Genomic DNA, 23,031 nt, shown 5'->3' with positions numbered 1-23,031 from the left:
GATTAAGTTTAATGAAATCCCCTAATGGTTGGGGATGATGAACCTGTTAGGTCTTCGGTTCCAGACTTTCAAAGTATAATATGGTTGTCTTAATTGATTTTGAAGAAGCCATGTGAAATTACCCAAATGCAATCGTACTAGCGGTCTGTTTTGTTCTTGTTCACCTGTCTTTCACCCAGGTGTTTTGATTGACAAATTGAGGTTGAAATTGCATGTTTTGTTGGTTAATACATTTAAGTGTTCTGCAATGTTGGTCAGTTTGATTGAGTTGTTCGTGTTTTAGGTCTGTCTGCCAGGGGAGACGGACCTAAACCCAGGTGGTGCTGGAACTGCAAGGTGCTGGTTCTGGGAAACGGAGTCCGCAAGTCCACCAAAGACCTACCCTGCAGCAAACGGGTAAGCCCCAGATCAGTTGTTGCTTGACTGAAGCAAATATTTTTATTTTACTAGGCAAGTCAGTTAAGAAAAAAATTCTTATTTACAATGGCGGCCAAGCCCTAACGACGCTGGGCCGCCCTATGGGACTCCCCATCATGGCCGGTTGTGATGCAGCCTGGATTCGAACCAAGGTCTGTAGTGACGCCTCTCGCACTGAGATGCAGTGCCTTAGACTGCTGCCACATTCGGGAGCCCCAAAAGTATTGTTAATTAATATGAACACGTTTAGTAATTTGAATTGTATAAGCCTGAAAGTCATTCATTCAGTATCAGTTTGGTTGCTGAGGAATGAGATTTATCTGAGCCAAAAAATTAAAGCTAAGGCCTGCTTTTATGAATTTATCAACCCCTCTTTGGGATTGACAGGTTTTTTTGTGTGTTATTAAAATTCATGTCATCATTTACCATCCATATAAAGAGCTCAAGAGCTTGAGGTTAAAGTATACTTTGAGGACTTCAAAGCATGCGACCTGCCTTAAGTCCTCCCTTGGGGGGTACGTAGAAAACGGTTGCCTTATTATGCTAATCCCCGTTCCCTTTGGGGAAGTAACGATCTGTCCCAGAACAATTACCAGGTTAACTGCCTAACCCCTGAGGGACCACTGCCACGACACACTTCCTTATTTACCACGGGAGGAGTCGAGATGGCCCGAGATGAGCATGTAAATGCAAGGCTGTTTAAATCAGGAGTTACCTTTGATGTCTTTCTCCTCTTCCTGCCAGCCCACACACACTATGCAAATGTCCTGACTCTTTATGGCGTCAACACAATGGCTGTGGCACAGCAGGCTTTTTGATCAATAGGTTCCCATATGTAGGATGTCTTGAGGATCACTTTCAGGAGTGCATATTAGGTAGTTGTTTCTGGACAGTGCCGGACTGTGTGTGTCATGCATGTTCAGGCAGAGTGGCCTTGTCTGTGACCTGGGCCATGTTCATTAAGGCAAAACGTTTTGCAACGGAAAACAAAAATTAGTGTTTCTAATTGCACAGGTTGTTAATACCTGCCCATTTCACTGAGACTTGTTTTTCCTTTTTGTGCCTAATGTCCATGGTGCTGACTTGTATCTGTTTTCCATAGGAGAGACCGAACCATGTGGGGAGCAGCATGGTCTTCTGTAGCCATAACTGTTTCGTCCTCCACGCCACTGCCACACAATCCAAAGCCATGGACAGTAAGGTGTGTATCTAACTGTACTCAACACTTATCTTTTGCTCTCTTAGCTTTTTGAGAGAACCTCACTGATACCAGTATGGTATGGAGAAAATTTGTACTGTCAAGAAAAACCTGAAAAAGAAAAATGCAATTTTTTAATGGCATTTTCCAGATCTGGAAAAGGAAAAAAAATCTTCATATTTTGGGGGGAACTCGTTAATGTAATTTATTCTGGCACATTAAAAAAAATAAAAAATTACCCCCTTTTCTTCCCAATTTCGTGGTATCCAATTATTACTATTTTGTCTCATCGCTACAACTCCTGTACGAGCTTGGGAGAGACGAAGGTCGAAAGCCATGCGTCCTCCGAAACACAACCCAACCAAGCCGCACTGCTTCTTATAACACAGCACGCATCCAACCCGGAAGCCAGCTGCACCGATGTGTCGGAGGAAACACCGTGTACCTGGCGACCTGGTTAGCGTGCACTGCACCCGACCCGCCACAGGAGTCACTAGTGCGCGATGAGACAAGGATATCCCTACCGGCCAAACCCTCCCTAACCCGGATTACGCTAGTCCAATTGTGCGTTGCCCCACGGACCTCCCGGTCGCGGACGGCTGCGACAGAGCCCCCGGTGGCACAGCTAGCACTGCGATGCAGTGCCCTAGACGACTGCGCCACCCGGGAGGCCCCATTCTGGCACATTTTATCAAAGGAATAAAAATCGACAGGTTCAGAATGGCACTTCAGTGCGTCTGTGTTTGTGAGCATCACCTGCATTTGTGCAAGACGAGTGGGCCGTTGCTCAAGTAGAGCAAAACAGTTGGCACTGCAACAGCATGTAGGCCTAGCCTCTAAACTAGGTAGCCAATTCAAAACATATATTGTCGAAGCCCGCGCCCCCCCGCAAAAATCGAATTAGCATAATAAAAAAATATTTGTTGACTGAAGTCTCAGATATGTAAGACAGACAGTTCAGAACCAATTTCTTTCAGACTATCTGTTGTTCCATTCGTTTGTATGGGTTAATAGCAGTAAGGCCAACATTTATTTTATCATATATTATTTTTTTAACTTCAAGGGGTCGCAAAATGAACCTTCCTAAAACAATTACATATAGCTTAGCTCCCCGGCTTAACCCATAAGTCTAAATGTTTAGCTATTATTAGCATATAATGTTTTCGTCATGTCCCACCGACACTTGCAAATAAGGCCATAATGTTTCATGTTTAATTTAAGATTATTTTAGAAAGAATGATTCACTTCACTGTTGATTTGGATGTATGGGACATTGCAATTCGATAGATTAGTTAGTCAGCCTGCAAAGTAAACAATTCTAAGATGAATATGACTAAACTAGAAGCATTTATTTTAGAAAATGGCCTACCATAGCCATTTGATCTTTGATATATTGAATGAGCAAATTATTTCAAAAGCCGTGAAATGTTATACATCAAGGGTGGTTAACCATTCTCCAGAAGAGCCTAATGGGTGTGCAGGCTTTTATTCCCCTCCAACAAAACACATTTTAGAAATGACCTGCTCAACCGGACCTTGATAAACGGGTTCTGATGTGTTTGAGCAGGGCTTTATCAAAAGCCTACACACGCAGTAACTCTCCAGACTGAGGGTTGACTACGTGTTTGATACAGTTGCCTAACTGTAGGGGGGTTAAGTACCTTGCTCAACGACCGGAGATGGTACATGTAATCAGAGAGCAGCCTCCCACAGAGCCTCACATATTGATACGTACAAAGCAATAGAGAAGTGTGTCCCTAAAAAATATTCCAGCTGTCAAAATGTGTATGAAAGTTGGTATTCTTATAATGGGTTGGATTGTGTGGATTTATGTGTTCATTTAAGCGCAGTCAAAATATTTTAACATGGTCTAACAATGACCAAAGATGCCATTGCTGAGAGGAATTTGCATTGGATTCCTAATGAGTAAACTCTCTTTCGCAGCCAAACATGTCTCCTCTCTTGCCTGAGTCGTCGGTCAAAGAGAGCCCGTCCAAGGTGCTCCACCAGTATAGTAACAACATGTCCACACTGGACGTCCACTGCCTGGCCCAGCTGCAGCCCAAACAGTCGCCCCCCTCCAGTCCCCATCCCATCTCCTTCCCCTCTGAGAAACCCAAGCCGGACACTCTCAAGGTGACGGTCAAGTTCAAGCAAAGGCCCAGGGCGGTCCGCTCAGCCAGCGGGGGAGGTGATATGTCGCCGCACCACCACAAGCGCTGGAAGGGCCTGCGTTGGCGCAAGTGGAGCGTACACATTGTGGTTCCCACTAGGAGAACCCTGCTTTCCTCTCTGCCCGGTGAGGACGAGATGGACAAGCTGCTGAGGAAGCTGGGCGCCTCTCTGCGTCCTGATCCCCTTCCCCGCGACCTTCGACGTTGCTGCTTCTGCCACGAGGAGGGCGACGGTGTGACGGACGGGCCCGCCCGGCTCCTCAACCTGGACCTAGACTTGTGGGTGCACCTTAACTGCGCACTGTGGTCATCGGAGGTATATGAGACGCAGGCAGGCGCCCTTATCAACGTGGAGCTGGCGTTACGGCGGGGCATGGCGGTGCGCTGCGCCTACTGCCAGCAGACGGGCGCCACCAGCCGCTGCCACCGGTTGCGCTGCACCAATGCCTACCACTTCACATGCGCCCTCAAGGCCCAGTGCACCTTCTTCAAGGACAAGACCATGCTGTGCCACCTGCACCGGCCCCGGGGCATCGGCAGCGACAGGGCCGTGGCACCCGCCACTAACCACGAGCTGCGCTGCTTCGCAGTGTTCCGCCGTGTCTACGTGCAGCGTGATGAGGCGCGGCAGATGGCCAGCATCATGCAGCGTGGCGAGCACCGGCACACGTTCCGTGTGGGCAGCCTGGTGTTCCACACTGTGGGTCAGCTGCTTCCCCAGCAGATGGCCGCCTTCCACTCGGCCAACGCCATCTTCCCCGTGGGCTACCGGGCCAGCCGCATCTACTGGAGCACTCGTCACGGCAACCGCCGCTGCCGCTACCTGTGCTTGGTGGAGGAGAACGAGGGCCGGCCAGAGTTTGTGGTGCGGGTGATGGAACAGGGCTACGATGACCTGGTGCTCACCGGCGCCTCACCCAAAGGTAAGGGGGTGTGGTGGGGTTTGAAATAGCCCGGCGGGGAGGGGGTAGCAACAGAAAATGTCCATGTAGTCCCTCTGTCAGTTTTAATGTCCAGCTAGTCAGTGCCTTATGAACATGACCTTATTGACCTCACCCCTAAATATCCCGTTTGTTGTGTTGTAGCTGTCTGGGACAAGATTCTGGATCCTGTGGCTGAGCGGCGTAACGAGTCTGGAACTCTGAAACTGTTCCCTGTCTACCTGAAGGGAGAGGACCTGTTTGGATTCACTGTCACTGCCGTCACCAGGATCGTGGAATCGGTAAGAGCAGAGATGGCAAGAGAGAGTAGAACGTTTTAGGTCGGTGCATTCGGGAAGTATTCAATCCCCTTGACTTTACACATTTTGTTACGTTAGACTTATTCACAAATTGATTCAATCATTTTTCCCCCCCTGAAAATCTAAACACGATACCCCATAATAAAAAAATAAAAATATCAGACCCTTTGAAGCACTTTTGGCAGTGATTAGCCTCGAGTCTTCTTGGGTATGACGCTACAAGCTTGGCACACCTGTATTTTGGGAGTTTCTCCCATTCTTCTCTGCAGATCCTCTCAAACAGGATGGGGAGCGTCGCTGCACAGCTATTTTCAGGTCTCTCCAGACATGTTCGATCGGGTTCAAGTCGGGGTTCTGGTCGGGCCACTCAAGGACATTCAGAGACTTGTCCCGAAACCACTGCTGTGTGCTTAGGGTCGTTGTCCTGTTGGAAGGTGAGCAGATTTTCTTCAAGAATCTCTGCACTTTGCTCCGTTAATATTTCCCTCGATCCTGACTAGTCGCCGAGTCCCTGCCACTGAAAAACATCCCCAAAGCATGATGCTACCACCACCATGCTTCACAGTAGGGATGGTGCCAGGTTTCCTCCAGACAGGATACTTGGCATTCGGGCTAGAGAGTTCAATCTTGGTTTCATCAGACCAGAGAATCTTGTTTCTCATGGTCTGAGAGTCCTTTAGGTGCCTTTTGGCAAGCTCCAACCGGGCTGTCATGTACCTTTTACTGAGGAGTGGCTTCTGTCTGGCCACTACCATAAAAGCCTGATTGGTGGAGTCGTGCAGAGATGGGAGAACCTTCCAGAAGGACAACCATCTCCACAGAGGAACTATGGAGCGACCATCCGGTTCTTGGTCACCCCCTGACCAAGGGCTTTCTCCCTCGATTGCTCAGTTTGGCTGGGCGGCCAGCTCTAAGAAAAGTTTGTGGTTCCAAACTTCTTCCAGTTAAGAATGATGGAGACCACTGTGTTCTTGGACCTTCAATGCTGCAGAAATGTTTTGGTACCATTACCCAGATACGTGCCTCGACACAATCCTGTCTCGGCGCTCTATGGACAATTCCTTCGACCTCATGGCTTGGTTTTTGCTCTGACATGCACTGTCAACTGTGGGACCTTATATAGACAGGTGTGTGCCTTTCCAAATCATGTCCAATCAATTGATTTCATCACAATTAAGTTGTAGAAACATCAAGGATGATCAATGGAAACAGGATGCACCTGAGCTCAATTTCGAGTCTCATAGCAAAGGGTCTGAATACTTATGTAAATAAGGTGTTTCATATTTTTTAGCCATTTGCAAACATTTCTAAAAACCTGTTTTCGAGATTGGTCTTTATGGAGTATTGTGTGTAGATTGAGGGAAAACATTTATTTAATCCATTAAGGCTGTAATGTAACAATTTGGAAAAAGGGAACAGGTCTGAATAATTTCCGAATGCACTGTAGCTAACCCAGTTTGGGTTTGACTTTTGAATTTTCTTCTCCTCTGCCATTGGTTTGGGCAAATAGAAACATTTTCGTTAAAAGCACCAATAAAAATAGCTTCAACTCCATTAAGTGCTTTGACGGAAAAGGCTTTTCACAGGCACAGGAGGTCCTCCACCAGACACTATTTTAGAATCTGGCTTTTCAGTTATGAATATGAAAACACTTTTTCAATCGAAGGTTAAGTGGTGTAAGACATTTCTTTAAAAAATTACCTGTAGGAAAAACAGTTCAATATATCCACTTACGCATCATAATGGAAACCTGGAATGTACTATTGAGTGTTTAAATTAAGTTTAAAACTTTTGGTCATTATAAACCCTCAAACCACTTAAATGTTACAAAATATATATTTTTTATTATCTCTGTGTGCGCACCTGCATCTCCCAGCTCCCTGGAGTGGAGGCCTGTGAAAGTTACACTTTCCGTTTTGGACGGAACCCTCTGATGGATCTCCCCTTGGCCATCAACCCAACTGGCAGTGCCCGCTCTGAACCCAAGACCTGCACACATGTCAAGAGGTTGGTGTTAAGGTATTCTGTATGATTTTACACTTAAGTTCCTTCCATGTTTGTTTCGGCCACTGTTTTAATCTCTGGAAAACGTTGTCTTTGTTCCATCCACAACGAGGCGTTCTCTCTTCTTCAGTATCCTCTTTATGCATGTTTTTTTTAACGTCACTTCACAGATTCCTAGTTGTAGGAAAAGAGTCATGAGGTTCCTTTGATTTAAATCAATGTAACAAAAACAACCGCTTTCCTCCATCATTCTTTTCTTGTGAAGTCGTCATCCTTCATTGTGACGTCCATTTTCACTCAATCTTGTACGTGTCACTGTTTTAGTGCTATATTAACCCATAATTCTGTTTTGTTATTCTACTTTCTTATAAAGCTAGATGTTGGTATCCCTGCTAGAAAGGGTTCTGCTCTTAGCCACACAATAGCTGCCTCTCCACCCAATAACTAACTCTTACGGCCGCTTTCCCGGAGGCCCAAATTAAGCCTTATCCTATACCTTTAAATGGACTGTCTCCATTAACAATGCCAGTTAGGAGTGGGCATAATCTGGGTTCAGGAAGCCTCCATACACAGTCCAACTCTACAAAAGTAGTACTGTAATTATAACTTCCTGTTTTGGTTTCTCCTCTTTTTGTAGATCTCACACTTTGTCCAGCACCGGCAGCTCCTCTAAGTCCATGCAGATGGTTGGCAGTGTGGGTGTGGTGGAAGCACCAGAAGAGGTGACCCCCAAGCAGTTTGCATCCGTCCCCTTCCAGTACCGACGCATGAAGGCAGAGTGGAAGAGCAATGTGTACCTGGCGCGCTCCCGCATTCAGGTAGGCACCTTTGCCACTCTGTGCTAGGGCTACATGCGGTCTCTACACATCACTGATGCAGATTCAATATACTTCTCTAACTTATTAGAAATGTGTCAAGCTATTTTGTTTTGATGTACATTGATTTGGGTTATGACTGATATGGCAGCACTCAGTGGTTGTTTGCGTTCTAAGTCGAGTTAAGTTGTTTGGTGTTGACCCGCACTGTGTCTGACCTCTGGCAGGGGTTGGGTCTGTACGCCACCAGGGACATTGAGTCCCACACCATGGTGATTGAGTACATCGGCACCCTCATTCGCAACGAGGTCGCCAACCGGATGGAGAAGATGTATGAATCCCAGGTGAGTTTAGATAGTTATTTTTACCACAAGACTAGATACACTACATGTGTAAGGCCATCCTGCTGTGTGCTCGACTGTATACACCTTTAAGCAACGGGTGTGGCCGAGTTCACTAATTTGAAGTGGTGTCTAAAAAGTATTTCCATTACAGCCTGAATTTAAAATGGAATAAAATGTTTGTGTCACTGGCCTACACAGAAACCCCAAAATGTCAGTGGAAGTGTTTACAAATGAAAAGCTGAAATGTTTTTGAGTCAATAAGTTACATGGACGCAATAAGTGTTTAACATGATTTGAGTGACTGCCTCATCTCTGTACTGTCCCTCAGTCGAGCTGTGAATTTCAAACACATATTCAACCAAAGACCAGGGAGATTTTCCAATGCCTCGCAAAGGGCATCTATGGGTAGATAAAAAAATATTTACAAAAGCAGACATTGAATGGTGTATCAATACACCCAGTCACTACAAAGATACAGGTGTCTTTAACTCAGTTGACCCCTCAGGGATTTCACCATGAGGCCAATGGAGACGCAACTTCTCATTGCTGAAATCCCGTTAACGGGATCGATTTGACAACAGCCAGTGAAAGTGCAGGGCGCCAAATTCAAAACAGAAATCTCATAATTGAAATTCCTCAAACAAAGTATTATACACCATTTTAAAGATAAACTTGTTGTTAATCCCACCAGTGTCCGATTTCAAAAAGGCTTTACGACGAAAGCATACCATGCGATTATGTTAGGTCAGCACCGAGTCACAAAAAACAGCCATTTTCCAGACAGAGGAGTCAGAAAAAGCAGAAAGAGAAAATTAATCACCTTCATGTTACACAATACATGTTTGTTTTGTTCGATAAAGTTCATATTTATATCCAAAAATCTGAGGTTATGTTCTGCCTCCAAAACATCCTGTGATTTTGCAGAGAACAACAGCAATACTCATCATAAACATTGAAAGATAGTGTTATGCATAGAATTAAAGATAATCTGACACAGCGGTTGCATTTCGCAAAAGCACACCATGCGATAATCTGAGTACAGCGCTCAGTCAACAAAAGTCAGAAATAGCATTATAAATTCACTTACCTTTGATCTTCATCGGAATGCACTCCCAGGAATCCCAGTTCCACAATAAAGTCCATAATTTGTCCAAATACCTCCTTTTTGTTCGCGCGTTTAGTCCAGTAATCCAAATGCACGAGGCGCGAGCACTAAGTCCAGACGAAAAGTCAAAAAAGTTATTACAGTTCGTAGAAACATGTCAATTTATAGAATCCATCTTTAGGATGTTTTTATCATAAATCTACAATAATGTTTCAACCGAACAATTCCTTTGTCTTTAGAAATGAAAAGGAATAGAGCTCGTGCTCACGGCCGCATGCGTGACTAAATTCAAGGCTTTCTGCTAGACCCCTGATTCAAACAGCTTTTATTCGCTCCCCCTTCACAATAGAAGCCTGAAACAACGTTCTAAAGACTTAACATCTAATGGAAGCCTTAGGAAGTGCAATTGGACCAAATTTACACTGTATATTGGATAGGCAATCATTTGAAAAACTACAAACCTCAGATCTCCCACTTCCTGGTTGGATTTTTCTTAGGTTTTCACCTGCCATATGAGTTCTGTTATACTCACAGACATCATGCATATCTTAGCTTCTGGGCCTGAGTAGCAGGAAGTTTACTTTGGGCACACTTCATCCGGATGTGAAAATAGCGCCCCCAAGCCATAAGAAGTAAAAGAGTTTAAATGTCTGTGATAGGAGAACACTGTCGTGTCTTTGGCTATGCCGGATTAAGTGATATGACATGCTATTCTATACAATCCTTTCTCCGTAATGAATATTACCTGATTGAGATAATCATGTAAATGTAATAAACTAGAGAGTCGGGGCATAATAATATTTATAGAGCTGTTATCTTCCGAATAAACTCTTAAAGACCTAGTAATATTTTACTTCAATAGCAGTCAATATTAATCGTCACCTTAATTCAGTCATCTGAAAGTTGTAAATTGTTAGTTATCTGCACGAACCCTGGCTAACAAGTTGAGTTTAATTATTTATTTACTAAATACCTAACTAATCACACAGAATTACATATACAAAGAATGAATCCTACCTTGATTACAAATGACGTCATAAAGAAAAACGTCCCTAGCGGGCAGAACAGATATGACAGCTGGTTACTCAAAAGAAAAGGGGCTGGGTTTGAGTGAAAGAGCGGGAAGACTGAGTGACAAAGGGAGAAGCTGTGCTATCGTAAATACAGTATCTTATGCATTCTAAATTATCGCCCATTTGGAAAAGGAAAATGCAATAAATATTTACTCTGAGCTGCGCTTCGGTAGGTTGGTGGTAGATGGAAGGCCGTGTTGCCAAACAGAGTCCTTTGTCCTTTGAAGAATGTCTCTGGTGGTCAATTGGATACGTTGTAGTAACGTTGTTGTGTGATAGACGGGATACACTGTCTGTTCTTTCCTAGCCTGTGTTTGCAGCTGCTGTTGCTAACTCAACGGCTAGGAGGTATCACTTCTGTAGTGAATAAGAGTTCAAAGTTCAAACCATTTGCAACCAATGCTCACGCTGAGGTTGGCTTAGTTCTGTAGTTCAAATCAAAATCAAATGTATTTATATAGCCCTTCGTACATCAGCTGATATCTCAAAGTGCTGTATAGAAACCCAGCCTAAAACCCCAAACAGCAAGCAGTGCAGGTGTAGAAGCACGGTGGCTAGGAAAAACTCCCTAGAAAGGCCAAAACCTAGGAAGAAACCTAGAGAGGAACCAGGCATGTGGGGTGGCCAGTACTCTTCTAGCTGTGCCGGGTGGAGATTATAACAGAACATGGCCAAGATGTTCAAATGTTCATAAATGACCAGCATGGTCCAATAATAATAAGGCAGAGCAGTTGAAACTGGAGCAGCAGCACGGCCAGGTGGACTGGGGACAGCAAGGAGTCATCATGTCAGGTAGTCCTGAGGCATGGTCCTAGGGCTCAGGTCCTCCGAGAGAGAGAAAGAATTAGAGAGCACACTTAAATTCACACAGGACACGAGAAGTACTCCAGATATAACAAACTGACCCTAGCCCCCCGACACAAACTACTGCAGCATAAATACTGGAGGCGTCAGGAGACACTGTGGCCCCATCCGAGGACACCCCCGGACAGGGCCAAACAGGAAGGATATAACCGCCCCCACACCACTAGAGGGATATCTTCAACCACAAACTTACCATAGTTGACATGTTAGTCCTTTTAACGCAGAGGCTGCAGACCTCACATACTTGGAACCGGAGGTTACATTTTCGTCAAGGCTTTATATAGGAAGGGAGAGGAGGGCATGTTTGAAAAGTTTTATAAGCCATGTCCCTTCACAGGGGCAGGCCACTGATAGAGCAGAGCCTTAACCTTATGAAAACCCAAATCTTGGAAGCTAAAATTAAATTTCATCTCTTCAAACATTTAAATTGAACAAGAATTCCATGTGAATCCAATGTGCATACTTTCCACTGTAGAGTTTGTCATCTTATCATTGATGAGAATGTCTCAGATGACAACCGAACTGACATCATATTAAGTACCACCGCATATGTTCAATTGGTCGGATTACCAGAATATAGTTAATTTCCCCCAGAATCGCTGTTAACCAAGGGGTTTTAAAATTTCACATCGCTAGGGTAGAGAGAGGGGGAAGTGGTATTTATGACTGTCATAAACCTACCCCCAGGCCAACGGCATGACAACACTGAGGATGGATCAACAACATTGTAGTTAGTGCATTCAGACCCCTTGACTTAGTTACGTTAGCCTAATTCTAAAATTGATTATAGTTTTTTTTCTCCCTCAATCGACACTCAATACCCCATAATGGCAAAGCAAAAACAAGTTTAGAAATGTGTTTTTTTTTTAAAAGTGTTTTAATTACATAAGTATTCAGACTCTTTACTTTGTTGAAGCACCTTTGGCAGTGATTAAAAGCTTGGCACACCTTTATTTGGGGAGTATCGCCTATTCTTCTCTGCAGATCCTCTCAAGCTCTGTCAGATTGGATGGGGAGCGTCGCTGCACAGCTATGTTCAGGTGTCTCTAGAGATGTTAGATTGGGTTCAAGTCCCAGTCCAGGCTCTGGCTGGGCCACTCAGACACTTGTCCCGAAGCCACTCCTGCGTTGTCTTGTCTGTGTGCTTAGGGTCGTTGTCCTGTTGGAAGGTGAACCGTCACCAGTCTGAGGTCCTGAGTGCTCTGGAGCAGGTTTTCATCAAGGATCTCTCTGTACTTTGCTCCGTTCAGCTTCGGCTCGATCCTGACTAGTCTCCCAGTCCCTGCAGCTGAAAAACATCCCCACAGTATGATGCTGCCACCACCATGCTTCACCATAGGGATGGTGTCAGGTTTCCTCCAGACATGACACTTGGCATTCAGGCCAAAGAGTTCAATATTGGTTTCATGGTCTGAATCCATTATGTGCCTTTTGGCAAGCTCCAAGCGGGCTGTCTTGTGCCTTTTACTGGGGAGAGGCTTCTGTCTGGTCACTACCATAAAAATGCCCGATTTGGTAGAGTGCTGTCCTTCTGGAAGGAGAAACTCTGTCAGAGTGACCATCGGGCTCTTGGTCAACACCCTGACCAAGGCCCTTCTCCCCCGATTGCTCAGTTTGGCCAGGCGGCCAGCTCTAGGAAGAGTCTTGGTGGTTCCAAACTTCTTCCATGTAAGAATGATGGAGGCCACTGTGTTCTTGGTGACCTTCAATGCTGCGGACATTGTTTCACTGTCATTATGGGGTGTTGTGTAGATGGGTGAGAGTCAATTGAATCCATCTTGAATTCAGGCTGTAACAAGTCGAGGGGGATGAATACTTTCTAAAGGCACTGTATCTACAAGACAAGCATGGCAATTTTGTATCTTACATATTTGATTCTATTGCTGTGCTGCAGAACCGTGGAGTCTACATGTTCCGCCTGGACAGTGAGCATGTCGTCGACGCCACCATAACAGGCGGACCAGCAAGGTAGGAGTTTCTACATTGTGAATACATAATTTGACCCCCACTTATGTTACATTTCGATGCTGAGGTCAAGCTATCATTTCACTAGCATTTAGAAAAGTTGTTTACCCTTTATCATCCTCAGATATATCAACCACTCCTGTGCCCCGAACTGCATCACTGAGGCTGTGAGCTTGGAGAGAGGTGTTAAGATCGTCATCAGCTCCTGCCGTAATATCCAGAGAGGAGAGGAGGTAAGATATGTACCTTTCATTAGCAATATTACTTTATATTGGGAGTAGAGACTGGGAATGAATTGCACTGTAGCTACCTCAAACATTAAGCTGACACATGAATAACAATGGTCTCGTCATATCAAGCATAGATATCTTTATCAAAGTTTTGCATGTCGATAGAGCTGGATTAAACTGATTTCTCTCTCTCCCTCTTAGCTGTGTTACGACTACAAATTTGACCTGGAGGACGACCAGCATAAGATCCCTTGCCACTGTGGTGCAGTTAACTGTCGGAAATGGATGAACTAGAACAGAGTTGCGGCAAAAGACAGGCAACGACACTTTAAAATTACACACACATGTGCATTCCTTATAGGCTTGTTGGTTGATACGCTGTTACTTTAAAAAATAATAATCGGGGGGAAAAGACTGACCGCAGAACTGTTAGAGAAATCAAAAAGGCAGAAACTATTTTTATAAAAAGGCAGTGAGCTGAGTCTTTCACACAGCAAAAAAAGAGTAGAAATTGATTTTTGTTAATATTAAAAAGTGTGAGAGGGAAATTGGTTAGGGGATTGGGGCTGGGGTAGAATTCACCAGTTGACCAGGAGAGTTTTGTGCTGGCCACCGCCTTATTTAGTTAGAGAGGCAGGTCCTCCGGATTAAGAAATATATACATATATAGTTACAGAAATGTAGACACCACTGAACAAGGAATGTACAGAGAGGACTTCCTTAGGGACAAAGCTAAGGGATTATTAACTTGCACTAAAAACAAAAAATTAGTTAAATACTTGATTCCGTTTGTTTTTGATTTATGTAAAATAAGAGATTTTTTTCGTATTTATTATCAAATGAAGTTATTTTTTTAAATGAGGAGAAAGTCACCGGCAAACTGCAGCCCAGTCTAATCAGAACGTGTTACTATATACAATGTGTAAATATCTGTAAAAAAGGAAAGACGAAATTAAGTAAATAATCAGCCAAATGCTACCTAAGCTTCATGGCTGTTTGGATGATTCCTTAGTTGTTGTTTTTTTAACAAAAAAAGTATTTAAGGATATTGTGTAAAAGTATGTTTTATTTAGAATGTAGTTGTCTAAAATTATGACCACTTGAAGAATGTTTTCTGTTTCTTTAATTTTACAACAATTTATTTGCATTGACATGTGCAATCTAAGAATTGCACAGAGCACCAATCAGAGACGGTTACATCCTAACCCTTAGTTAATCAGATTTGAACGTATAATTAGAGAACTGAATTTAGGTTGGAAACCACCCACACCATCGGTTGGCTTCTTCAACTGTATCATATGCACAGTAGTCTGATTTACCTCATGCAGTTAATTAACAGACATGTTTAAAAAATGTCTTTCACTTACCATTTGCAGGAGACTCCATTATGCTTTTGACAAAATGTGTTGTTTACATTTTTTGAAGAAGAAACGTGCTGGCTAGTTGAGAAAAGAAATTGTATGATTTACTTATTGACTCAGTCACAAAAGTCAATCTGGTACTAGCATTTTTCTGACCAGTATGAAATGAAGTTATTTGTGTGCACAAAAGTCAGTATAAACAGTACATGGCATGTATGTTTTCAAATTGTACATAATTTTCCCTCGTACAATATTCAGACCTCTTAACAGTATGTGTCTTTTCTTTGTCCTGTATAGTAGTATCTAATGTAAGAAAAAAAATGGAAGGCTTTTTAAAGTATATAGAGTGTGATGGGTTGTGGAATCAGATCATTTACAAAAAATAAAATATTTTACATCTGAAATTGGCTATTTCCTTTATCTCAATTTTGTGCCACTTCTCTACTGTGGGAGGAAATGGACCAAACTTTAATGTCAATCAATTGCAAATTAGACAAGGCATGTTCATACTTCAATTAACATTTATTTGGGTGTCTCATTTGCAAGAGAATTACTCAACTAAACAGCATACATTTAGATAAGAAAAAAAAAACTAATCATAGCTCACTAGAACAGTGCAGGACAGACGGTTAGTGTGATCCGAGACTGGGGAATTAAAGACTATCCCTGCATTTCCACTTACCCTATTTAACATGATGTGCCTTGCGAAAGTATTCGGCCCCCTTGAACTTTGCGACCTTTTGCCACATTTCAGGCTTCAAACAAAGATATAACTGTATTTTTTTGTGAAGAATCAACAACAAGTGGGACGACATTTATTGGATATTTCAAACTATTTTAACAAAACTGAAATTGGGTGTGCAAAATTATTCAGCCCCTTTACTTTCAGTGCAGCAAACTCTCTCCAGAAGTTCAGTGAGGATCTCTGAATGATCCTAAATGACTAATGATGATAAATACAATCCACCGGTGTGTAATCATGTCTCCGTATAAATGCACCTGCACTGTGATAGTCTCAGAGGTCCGTTAAAAGCGCAGAGAGCATCATGAAGAACAAGGAACACACCAGGCAGGTCCGAGATACTGTTGTGAAGAATTTTAAAGCCGGATTTGGATACAAAAAGATTTCCCAAGCTTTAAACATCCCAAGGAGCACTGTTCAAGCGATAATATTGAAATGGAAGGAGTGTCAGACCCTTGCAAATCTACCAAGACCTGGCCGTCCCTCTAAACTTTCAGCTCATACAAGGAGAAGACTGATCAGAGATGCAGCCAAGAGGCCCATGATCACTCTGGATGAACTGCAGAGATCTACAGCTGAGGTGGGATACTCTGTCCATAGGACAACAATCAGTTGTATATTGACAAATCTGGCCTTTATGGAAGAGTGGCAAGAAGAAAGCCATTTCTTAAAGATATCCATAAAAAGTGTTGTTTAAAGTTTGCCACAAGCCACCTGGGAGACACACCAAACATGTGGAAGAAGGTGCTCTGGTCAGATGAAACCAAAATTGAACTTTTTGGCAACAATGCAAAACGTTATGTTTGGCGTAAAAGCAACACAGCTCATCACCCTGAACACACCATCCCCACTGTCAAACATGGTGATGGCAGCATCATGGTTTGGGCCTGCTTTTCTTCAGTAGGGACAGGGAAGATGGTTAAATTGATGGGAAGATGGATGGAGCCAAATACAGGACCATTCTGGAAGAAAACCTGATGGAGTCTGCAAAAGACCTGAGACTGGGATGGAGATTTGTCTTCCAACAAGACAATGATCCAAAACATAAAGCAAAATCTACAATGGAATGGTTCAAAAATAAACATATCCAGGTGTTAGAATGGCCAAGTCAAAGTCCAGACCTGAATCCAATCGAGAATCTGTGGAAAGAACTGAAAACTGCTGTTCACAAATGCTCTCCATCCAACCTCAGAGCTCAAGCTGTTTTGCAAGGAGGAATGGGAAAGAATTTCAGTATCAGTTTTGCACATCGAGAGAGAGACATACCCCAAGCGACTTACAGCTGTAATCGCAGCAAAAGGTGGCGCTACAAAGTATTAACTTAAGGGGGCTGAATAATTTTGCACGCCCAATTTTTCAGTTTTTGATTTGTTAAAAAAGTTTGAAATATCCAATTAATGTCGTTCCACTTCATGATTGTGTCCCACTTGTTGTTGATTCTTCACAAAAAAAATACAGTTTTATATCTTTATGTTTGAAGCCTGAAATGTGGCAAAAGGTCGCAAAGTTCAAGGGGGGCGAATACTTTCGCAAGGCACTGCACACAATGTCGATCTCTTGGTCAGTAGAGCTAATGCAGTGTAGCCCAAGGCTCTCCAACCCTAATCTTGCATACCTGATTCTAATAATTAGCTGGTTGTAGAGCGGAATCGGGTTAGTTAAAACTGGGGTTGGTGCAAACCACCTACAGGAGGGTAGCTATCCAGGACCAGGGTTGGAGAGCCCTGGTCTAGCCTATCAACAGTTTCAAAGAAGTATGACAAATACATAACTTAAAAACAAAATTCCAGTGATAAATATTTGTACAATAGTTTCTGCCAAAGAAAATTTTACAAAATTAAATTAAATACTGTATGTCATAGTAATTCAAATGGAACTGACAGCTTTGTAACATGAAATCTGCTCGCATACACCCCCAGGAAGATGATTTTGTTTTTCATTTTCATAAAAGTTTGGGAATGACGTATAGTAAGGCATTTGTGAAAATTCTATAGCAATATAGAGTGGGAAACAGCGGTGCTTTTAGAGAGTTAGACACTAGAGTAAATAAAACAATCTGTCTTGTCCAGGACCAGAGTCTCCGCAGACAGGTGCGCCGTAGGCTTATATGCAATTAAGCCGTTTGCCACATGGGCCTGGCATAATTCACTTTGAACTGGACTGTGTTTACAGGCAGTAGTAACAGCGTGAGACTTTAGAATGCATTCGCCAAAAGCCATAAAATACACATGAATCCATTTCTGAAAATATGTACAGTGCCTTTGGAAAGTATTCAGACCCCTTGTCTTTTTCATGTTACAGCCTTATTCTAAAATTCACATTTAAGTATTCAGACCCTTTACTCAGTACTTTGTTAAAGCAGCGATTACAGCGGAGTCTTCTTGGGTATGACGCTACAAGCTTGGCATACATGCATTTGTGGAGTTTCTCCCATTCTTCTCAGCAGATCCTCTCAAGCTCTGTCAGGTTGGATGGGGAGTGTTGCTGCACAGCTATTTTCAGGTCTCTCCAGAGATGTTTGTTTGGGTTCAAGGCTGGGCCACTCAAGGACATTGAGTCTCCCAGTCCCTGCCGCTGAAAAACATCCCCACAGCATGATTCTGCCAGGTTTCCTCCAGATGTGACGCTTGGCATTCAGGCCAAAGAGTTCAATCTTGGTTTCATCAGACCAGAGAATCTTGTTTCTCATGGTCTGAGATTCTTTAGGTGCCTTTTGGCAAACTCCAAGAGGGCTGTCGTGTGCCTTTTACTGAGGAGTGGTTTCCGTCTGGTCACTACCATAAAGGCCTGATTAGTAGAGTGCTGCAGAGATGGTTGTCCTCCTGGAAGGTTCTCCCATCTCCACAGAGGAACTCTTGTCAAAGTGACCATCGGGTTCTTGGTTGCTTGTCCTATGTTGCTCTGCGTGTGCTCACTGCTTATCGATTGTCTGTATTGTAATTGTTTTTAATAACCTGCCCAGGGACTGAGGTTGAAAATTAGCCGGCTGGCTAAAACCGTCACTTTTACTGAAACGTTGATTAATGCGCAGTCCCTGTAAAAATTTTACTCAAACCAAGGCCGCCCTCCCCCGTTTTCCTAGAGCTGGCCGCTCGGCCAGAGTCTTGGTGGTTCCAAACTTGTTCCATTTAAAAAATAATGGAGGCCACTGTGTTCTTGGGGACCTTCAATGCTGCAGACATTTTTGGGTACCCTTCCCCAGAACTGTGCCTTGACACAATCCTGTCTTGGAGCTCTACGTACAATTCCTTCGACCTCATTGGCTTGGTTTTTATTCCTACATGCACGGTCAACTGTGGGACCTTATATAGACAGGTGTGTGCCTGTGCAATCAATTTACCACAATTAAGTTGTAGAAACAGGATGCACCTGAGCTCAATTTCGAGTCTCATAGCGAAGGGTCTGAATACTTATGCAAGTAAGGTTGTTTTTAATAAATTAGCAAAAATGTCAACTCGTTTTCGCTTTGGGGTAGTGTGTGTAGATTGAGGATTAGATTAAGGCTGTAGTGTAACAGAATGTGGGAGAAGTCGGGGGTCTGAATACTTTCCGAAGGCACTAAAATACCATGGGAGTCCTGTTACATTTGGGAACTTCACAGTCCTATTGATCAAACAATAATGAAAAGGTAGGCTCTCTCTCACTCAGTTATGCACATTAACAAGGGGTGTGTTTGAGTGAGATCTGGGCATTCCGGACGAGGAGTAGGGTTGATCCGATGCTTCTGACCTCACAACGGCACCCAAGCTAACTGGCTAAAGTTGGCTAGCTTCCAGACACCACTCTGACAATTTACTCGCCCTAGCAGAGTAAATTGCTGTATGCTGTTTTCATGTTGCTGACTTTTTTACTGACTGCTCATTCAAATTCCTCAGTGTTCTGCGCTATGGCACACTCAGACAAGAGTAGATAGCCAGAGCGAATTTACAAACGCAAGAGATATGCTAACTGGAGCCGTTCAAGCTCAGCCAAGCTAACTCGAAGCGATTCACATTTCATGCTTGGTTACCAAATGACACCTGCATCCCTAGCCACAAAGAAAAAGGTCACGAAAAAAATTCTAGCCCAATGACCTCTCAAAACCCTTTTTTCAGCAAGAGAGAAGTTGCCATATCTAAGGAATTAACCATTTTTCCATATTGTTATTGAGCCAATTAGGAAGGAATATAATAGTAAATTCTAATGATGTTAGAAAAAACATTTTATGTGGCAAGAAAAGAATTTGCCCTTAAACTTGCCAGAATTGATCAATTTAACTCGTTTGACAGCTGGGATTAGGCACAAGGGGGTATGGTATATGGCCAATATACTAGGGCTAATGGCTGTTCTTATGCAAGACGCAACGCGGAGCCGCTATATACCCACCAATGTTTTGTCTTACCCGTGGTATATGGTCTGATATACCACGGCTTAAACCATGTTTCTAATTGTAATTATAAACTGGGTGGTTTGAGCCCTGAATTCTGATTGGCTGAAAGCCATGGTATATCAGATTGAATACTACGGGTTTGACATAATTATAACAGTAAAAATAAACGTTATGTTGATAACCAGTTTATAATAGCAATAAGGCTCCTCTGGGGTTTGTGATATATGGCCAATATTCCACGGCTGTGTCCAGGCACTCCAACAGAAGCAAATGTATAATGCTTGTCAATTTGATTGAACTTTCCCCCATAAAAATAACCACGTGAGGGAGTTCCATAATTTCCACCCGGGCAGCCCCGGATACCCAAGAACTGAGCTTGATACCGTTGTCTTTAAGCAGTCAACATTGGAATGCAGTTTAAACCACCTTGGAGCGAATATATATAATGCGCCCAGTCTTTTTCCAGTGCTTTGTGTCATTATTTCTTGATTTGCATCAGTTCTAGCGCATTAATGTTTTATGGAAAAAGGTGTTCCATAATGACAAGCCTACCTACAACTGGTAAAAAGTTGCCACAACGAGCGCACATGCTGCTCGCTCTCCTCTTGCTCATGTGACTCAGCCAATAACTTCAGTGCTCTCAACACACACACTCCTCTGGTGCTCCCCACCACTCACTCAGCAACAGCCTGCCTCACTGCCTGAGTCAGCAGCAGGTCTCAGAAGAAAAGCCATGGCAGTCGCAGTGCAACTTAGCCCAAAAACTGCAAACATAGCAACAATGGGTCACTCCTCCAATGGCATGACATCTTCCCAATGTTGGGCTCTGTTTTTAGCTTGCTAAATAAATAGATACGCTAGCCTATTAGCCATGGTATGATTGACTTATTCATTGCCAGGTTGATTGTATGGGGTCATTGAAACTAAAAGAGTGCATCCTGATTGGGTGGATGCAGCAAACTATAGTGTAGCAGGCCAGCTGTGATTTGCAATATTTCTGGTATTGGTGAATTACATCCAGCTATTCTGCCAACAATGGCTTACTGTACGTCAAGGAATTTGTCATGATTGTCTGTTTCATATCTGAAAAGTAGTTAAAACGCTGCCAATTCCACTTTAACAACAGATTGTAATAAGTACAGAATAAAATTACTCTAAAACCAGGGTCCTAATACTGGTAGTCCACAGTTCTTAGTAAACACTTTTTGGGGACGCAATATTATTTGGATAAAATTAATTTAAACATGATTGTACTTTTTTTTTTTTTAAATCACTTGCATGACATTCTAAAACATAGGACAAGGAATTGTTCTCAGGGAAAAATGGAGTACTAATTTCCAAGAGGGGAAGTCATACAGATGCGTTTGAGACTACAGTGTACTTACTCTGTGCACTTCAGGGAGGCTGGAACCAGTTCTGAAGACAAACAGCATTCATTCTCCAAGTCTTCAAGAACACAGTCCGTATAATTAGTTCCATCCCTCTTTCCTTGTCACAGCAGCAGCGTGCAGTATCCCCCCTCCGTCCAGAGGGGGGCAGTCAATGTCTGGAACGTTACTAGTCGTGGGGTATCAACATCAGCCCTCCAACTGCCACTGCTGGGACTGAGAGCCATCACAGATCGCCATGGCAACGTATCCCCTGGGGCTGATTGTGTCGACCACGGCCAGGCATTGGCCCACTGAGACTTGATATAGCCGGTTGCTCTTCTGGAGATGGTTGGAGGAAGACGGGCCATGTGTTACATAGAGAATGCAGGGAGAGGAGAGCCATTGGAGACTTTATATAAGCATTTTCTACTGATTCCAACACAGCATTACTGTAGCTAATAAAAAGGTTAGTGCAGTAGCCCAGAGCCAACTGGCGGTGGTCGAGTAGAAGATGCCCTTCTTGCCATCATCATGATGCCCCGTGGTACCAGCCAATATAAAAACCACAGTAATACTGTAGTATTGGTAGCAATCATTACTATATACTGTAGTATTGTCCTGCTGTAGTATTGGTAGCAGTCATTACTATAGTCTTATCTGCCTATACAGATATGGGGACAATTTGATTCAGCAACAGTGTGGTTGAGTGAGGGGGTCTAGTTAACTCACCCCCAGGGTCCACTGCTGGGAGCCTCCTGAGCCGTGACACTTCATGAGACGGGGCGGGTCAGACGAGCGGATTTCGGACATGTCCAGACACAGCAGGCCAGTCAGGATCAACTCGTGCTCCTCATCATAGGCCCACTCCTAAGGAAGGAAGGGAGGGACAGAGAAAGTGGGTGAGGTGAGAAAAAGGCCGATGGATTATATAGTGTACAGTTAAAATTCTATACAGCGCCTAAAGAAAGTATTCACCCACCTTGACTTTCCACATTTTGTTGCGTTACAGCCCAAATTTAGATTGTGTAGGCCAGTGACACACACACTAACCCATAATGTCAAAGTGGAATTATATTTTTCAAAATGTTAACCAAAACTATTCAACCCCTTTGTCATGGCAAGCCTAAATAAGTTCAGGAGTAAACATTTGATTAACAAGTTGCATGGACTCACTTGTGTGCAATAATAGTGTTGAACATCATTTTTGAATGATTACCTCATTTGTGTACCCCACCCATACAATTATCTGTAAAGTCTCTCAGTGAATTTCAACCACAAAGACCAGGGAGGTTTTCCAATGCCTCGCAAAGAAGGGCGCCTATACATTTAAAATTTTAAAAAATCTACTCCATATTTTCAAGCATAGGCAAAATCCTAGAGGAAAACCTGGATCAGTCTGCTTTCCAGACACTGGGAGATTAATTCACCTTTCACAGAAGGACAATAACCTTCAACTGTAGATTTGGCCTTGTGTTTAAGTCAGAAGTTTACATACACTTAGGTTGGAGTCATTAAAACTTGTTTTTCAACCACTCCACAAATTTCTTGTTAACAAACTATAGTTTTGGCAAGTCGGTTAGGACATTACTTTGTGCATGACAAGTAGTTTTTCCAACAATTGTTTACAGACAGATTATTTATCTTATAAATCACTATAACAATTCCAGTGGGTCACAAGTTCACATACACTAAGTTGACTGTGCCTTTAAACAGCTTGTAAAATTCCAGAAAATGATGTCATGGCTTTAGAAGCTTCTGAT

The 23,031-nt window shown here is 43.2% G+C and overlaps 2 protein-coding genes across 3 annotated transcripts in view; one reads left to right on the top strand and one right to left on the bottom strand.

Moving 5' to 3' along the window:
• The window catches only part of LOC112233554 (histone-lysine N-methyltransferase 2C), a 232,636-nt gene extending 217,442 nt beyond the window's left edge, over positions 1 to 15,194 (top strand). The window contains exons 50-59 of the mRNA XM_042308451.1: positions 284 to 396; positions 1,520 to 1,618; positions 3,560 to 4,712; positions 4,875 to 5,011; positions 6,906 to 7,048; positions 7,671 to 7,851; positions 8,076 to 8,192; positions 13,129 to 13,202; positions 13,324 to 13,432; positions 13,631 to 15,194. Coding sequence (XP_042164385.1) covers positions 284 to 396; positions 1,520 to 1,618; positions 3,560 to 4,712; positions 4,875 to 5,011; positions 6,906 to 7,048; positions 7,671 to 7,851; positions 8,076 to 8,192; positions 13,129 to 13,202; positions 13,324 to 13,432; positions 13,631 to 13,723 — 2,219 coding nt within the window. The 3' untranslated portion in view covers positions 13,724 to 15,194. The remainder of the gene's footprint in view (positions 1 to 283; positions 397 to 1,519; positions 1,619 to 3,559; positions 4,713 to 4,874; positions 5,012 to 6,905; positions 7,049 to 7,670; positions 7,852 to 8,075; positions 8,193 to 13,128; positions 13,203 to 13,323; positions 13,433 to 13,630) is intronic.
• Positions 15,195 to 18,922: 3,728 nt separating this feature from the next.
• Positions 18,923 to 23,031, bottom strand: part of LOC112227750 (polypeptide N-acetylgalactosaminyltransferase 11) — a 46,380-nt gene continuing 42,271 nt past the window's right edge. For both annotated transcript variants that reach the window (XM_024392594.2, XM_024392595.2), the window contains exons 11-12: positions 22,001 to 22,138; positions 18,923 to 21,610 (exon numbers count right to left, since the gene is read on the bottom strand). In XM_024392594.2, coding sequence (XP_024248362.1) covers positions 21,479 to 21,610; positions 22,001 to 22,138 — 270 coding nt within the window. In that variant the 3' untranslated portion in view covers positions 18,923 to 21,478. The remainder of the gene's footprint in view (positions 21,611 to 22,000; positions 22,139 to 23,031) is intronic.

Source organism: Oncorhynchus tshawytscha, linkage group LG29 (genome assembly GCF_018296145.1).
Source record: "Oncorhynchus tshawytscha isolate Ot180627B linkage group LG29, Otsh_v2.0, whole genome shotgun sequence".
Lineage (NCBI taxonomy): Eukaryota > Metazoa > Chordata > Actinopteri > Salmoniformes > Salmonidae > Oncorhynchus > Oncorhynchus tshawytscha.
Note: the sequence above shows the minus strand (reverse complement) of the source record. Positions and strands in the feature narration are given on the sequence as shown.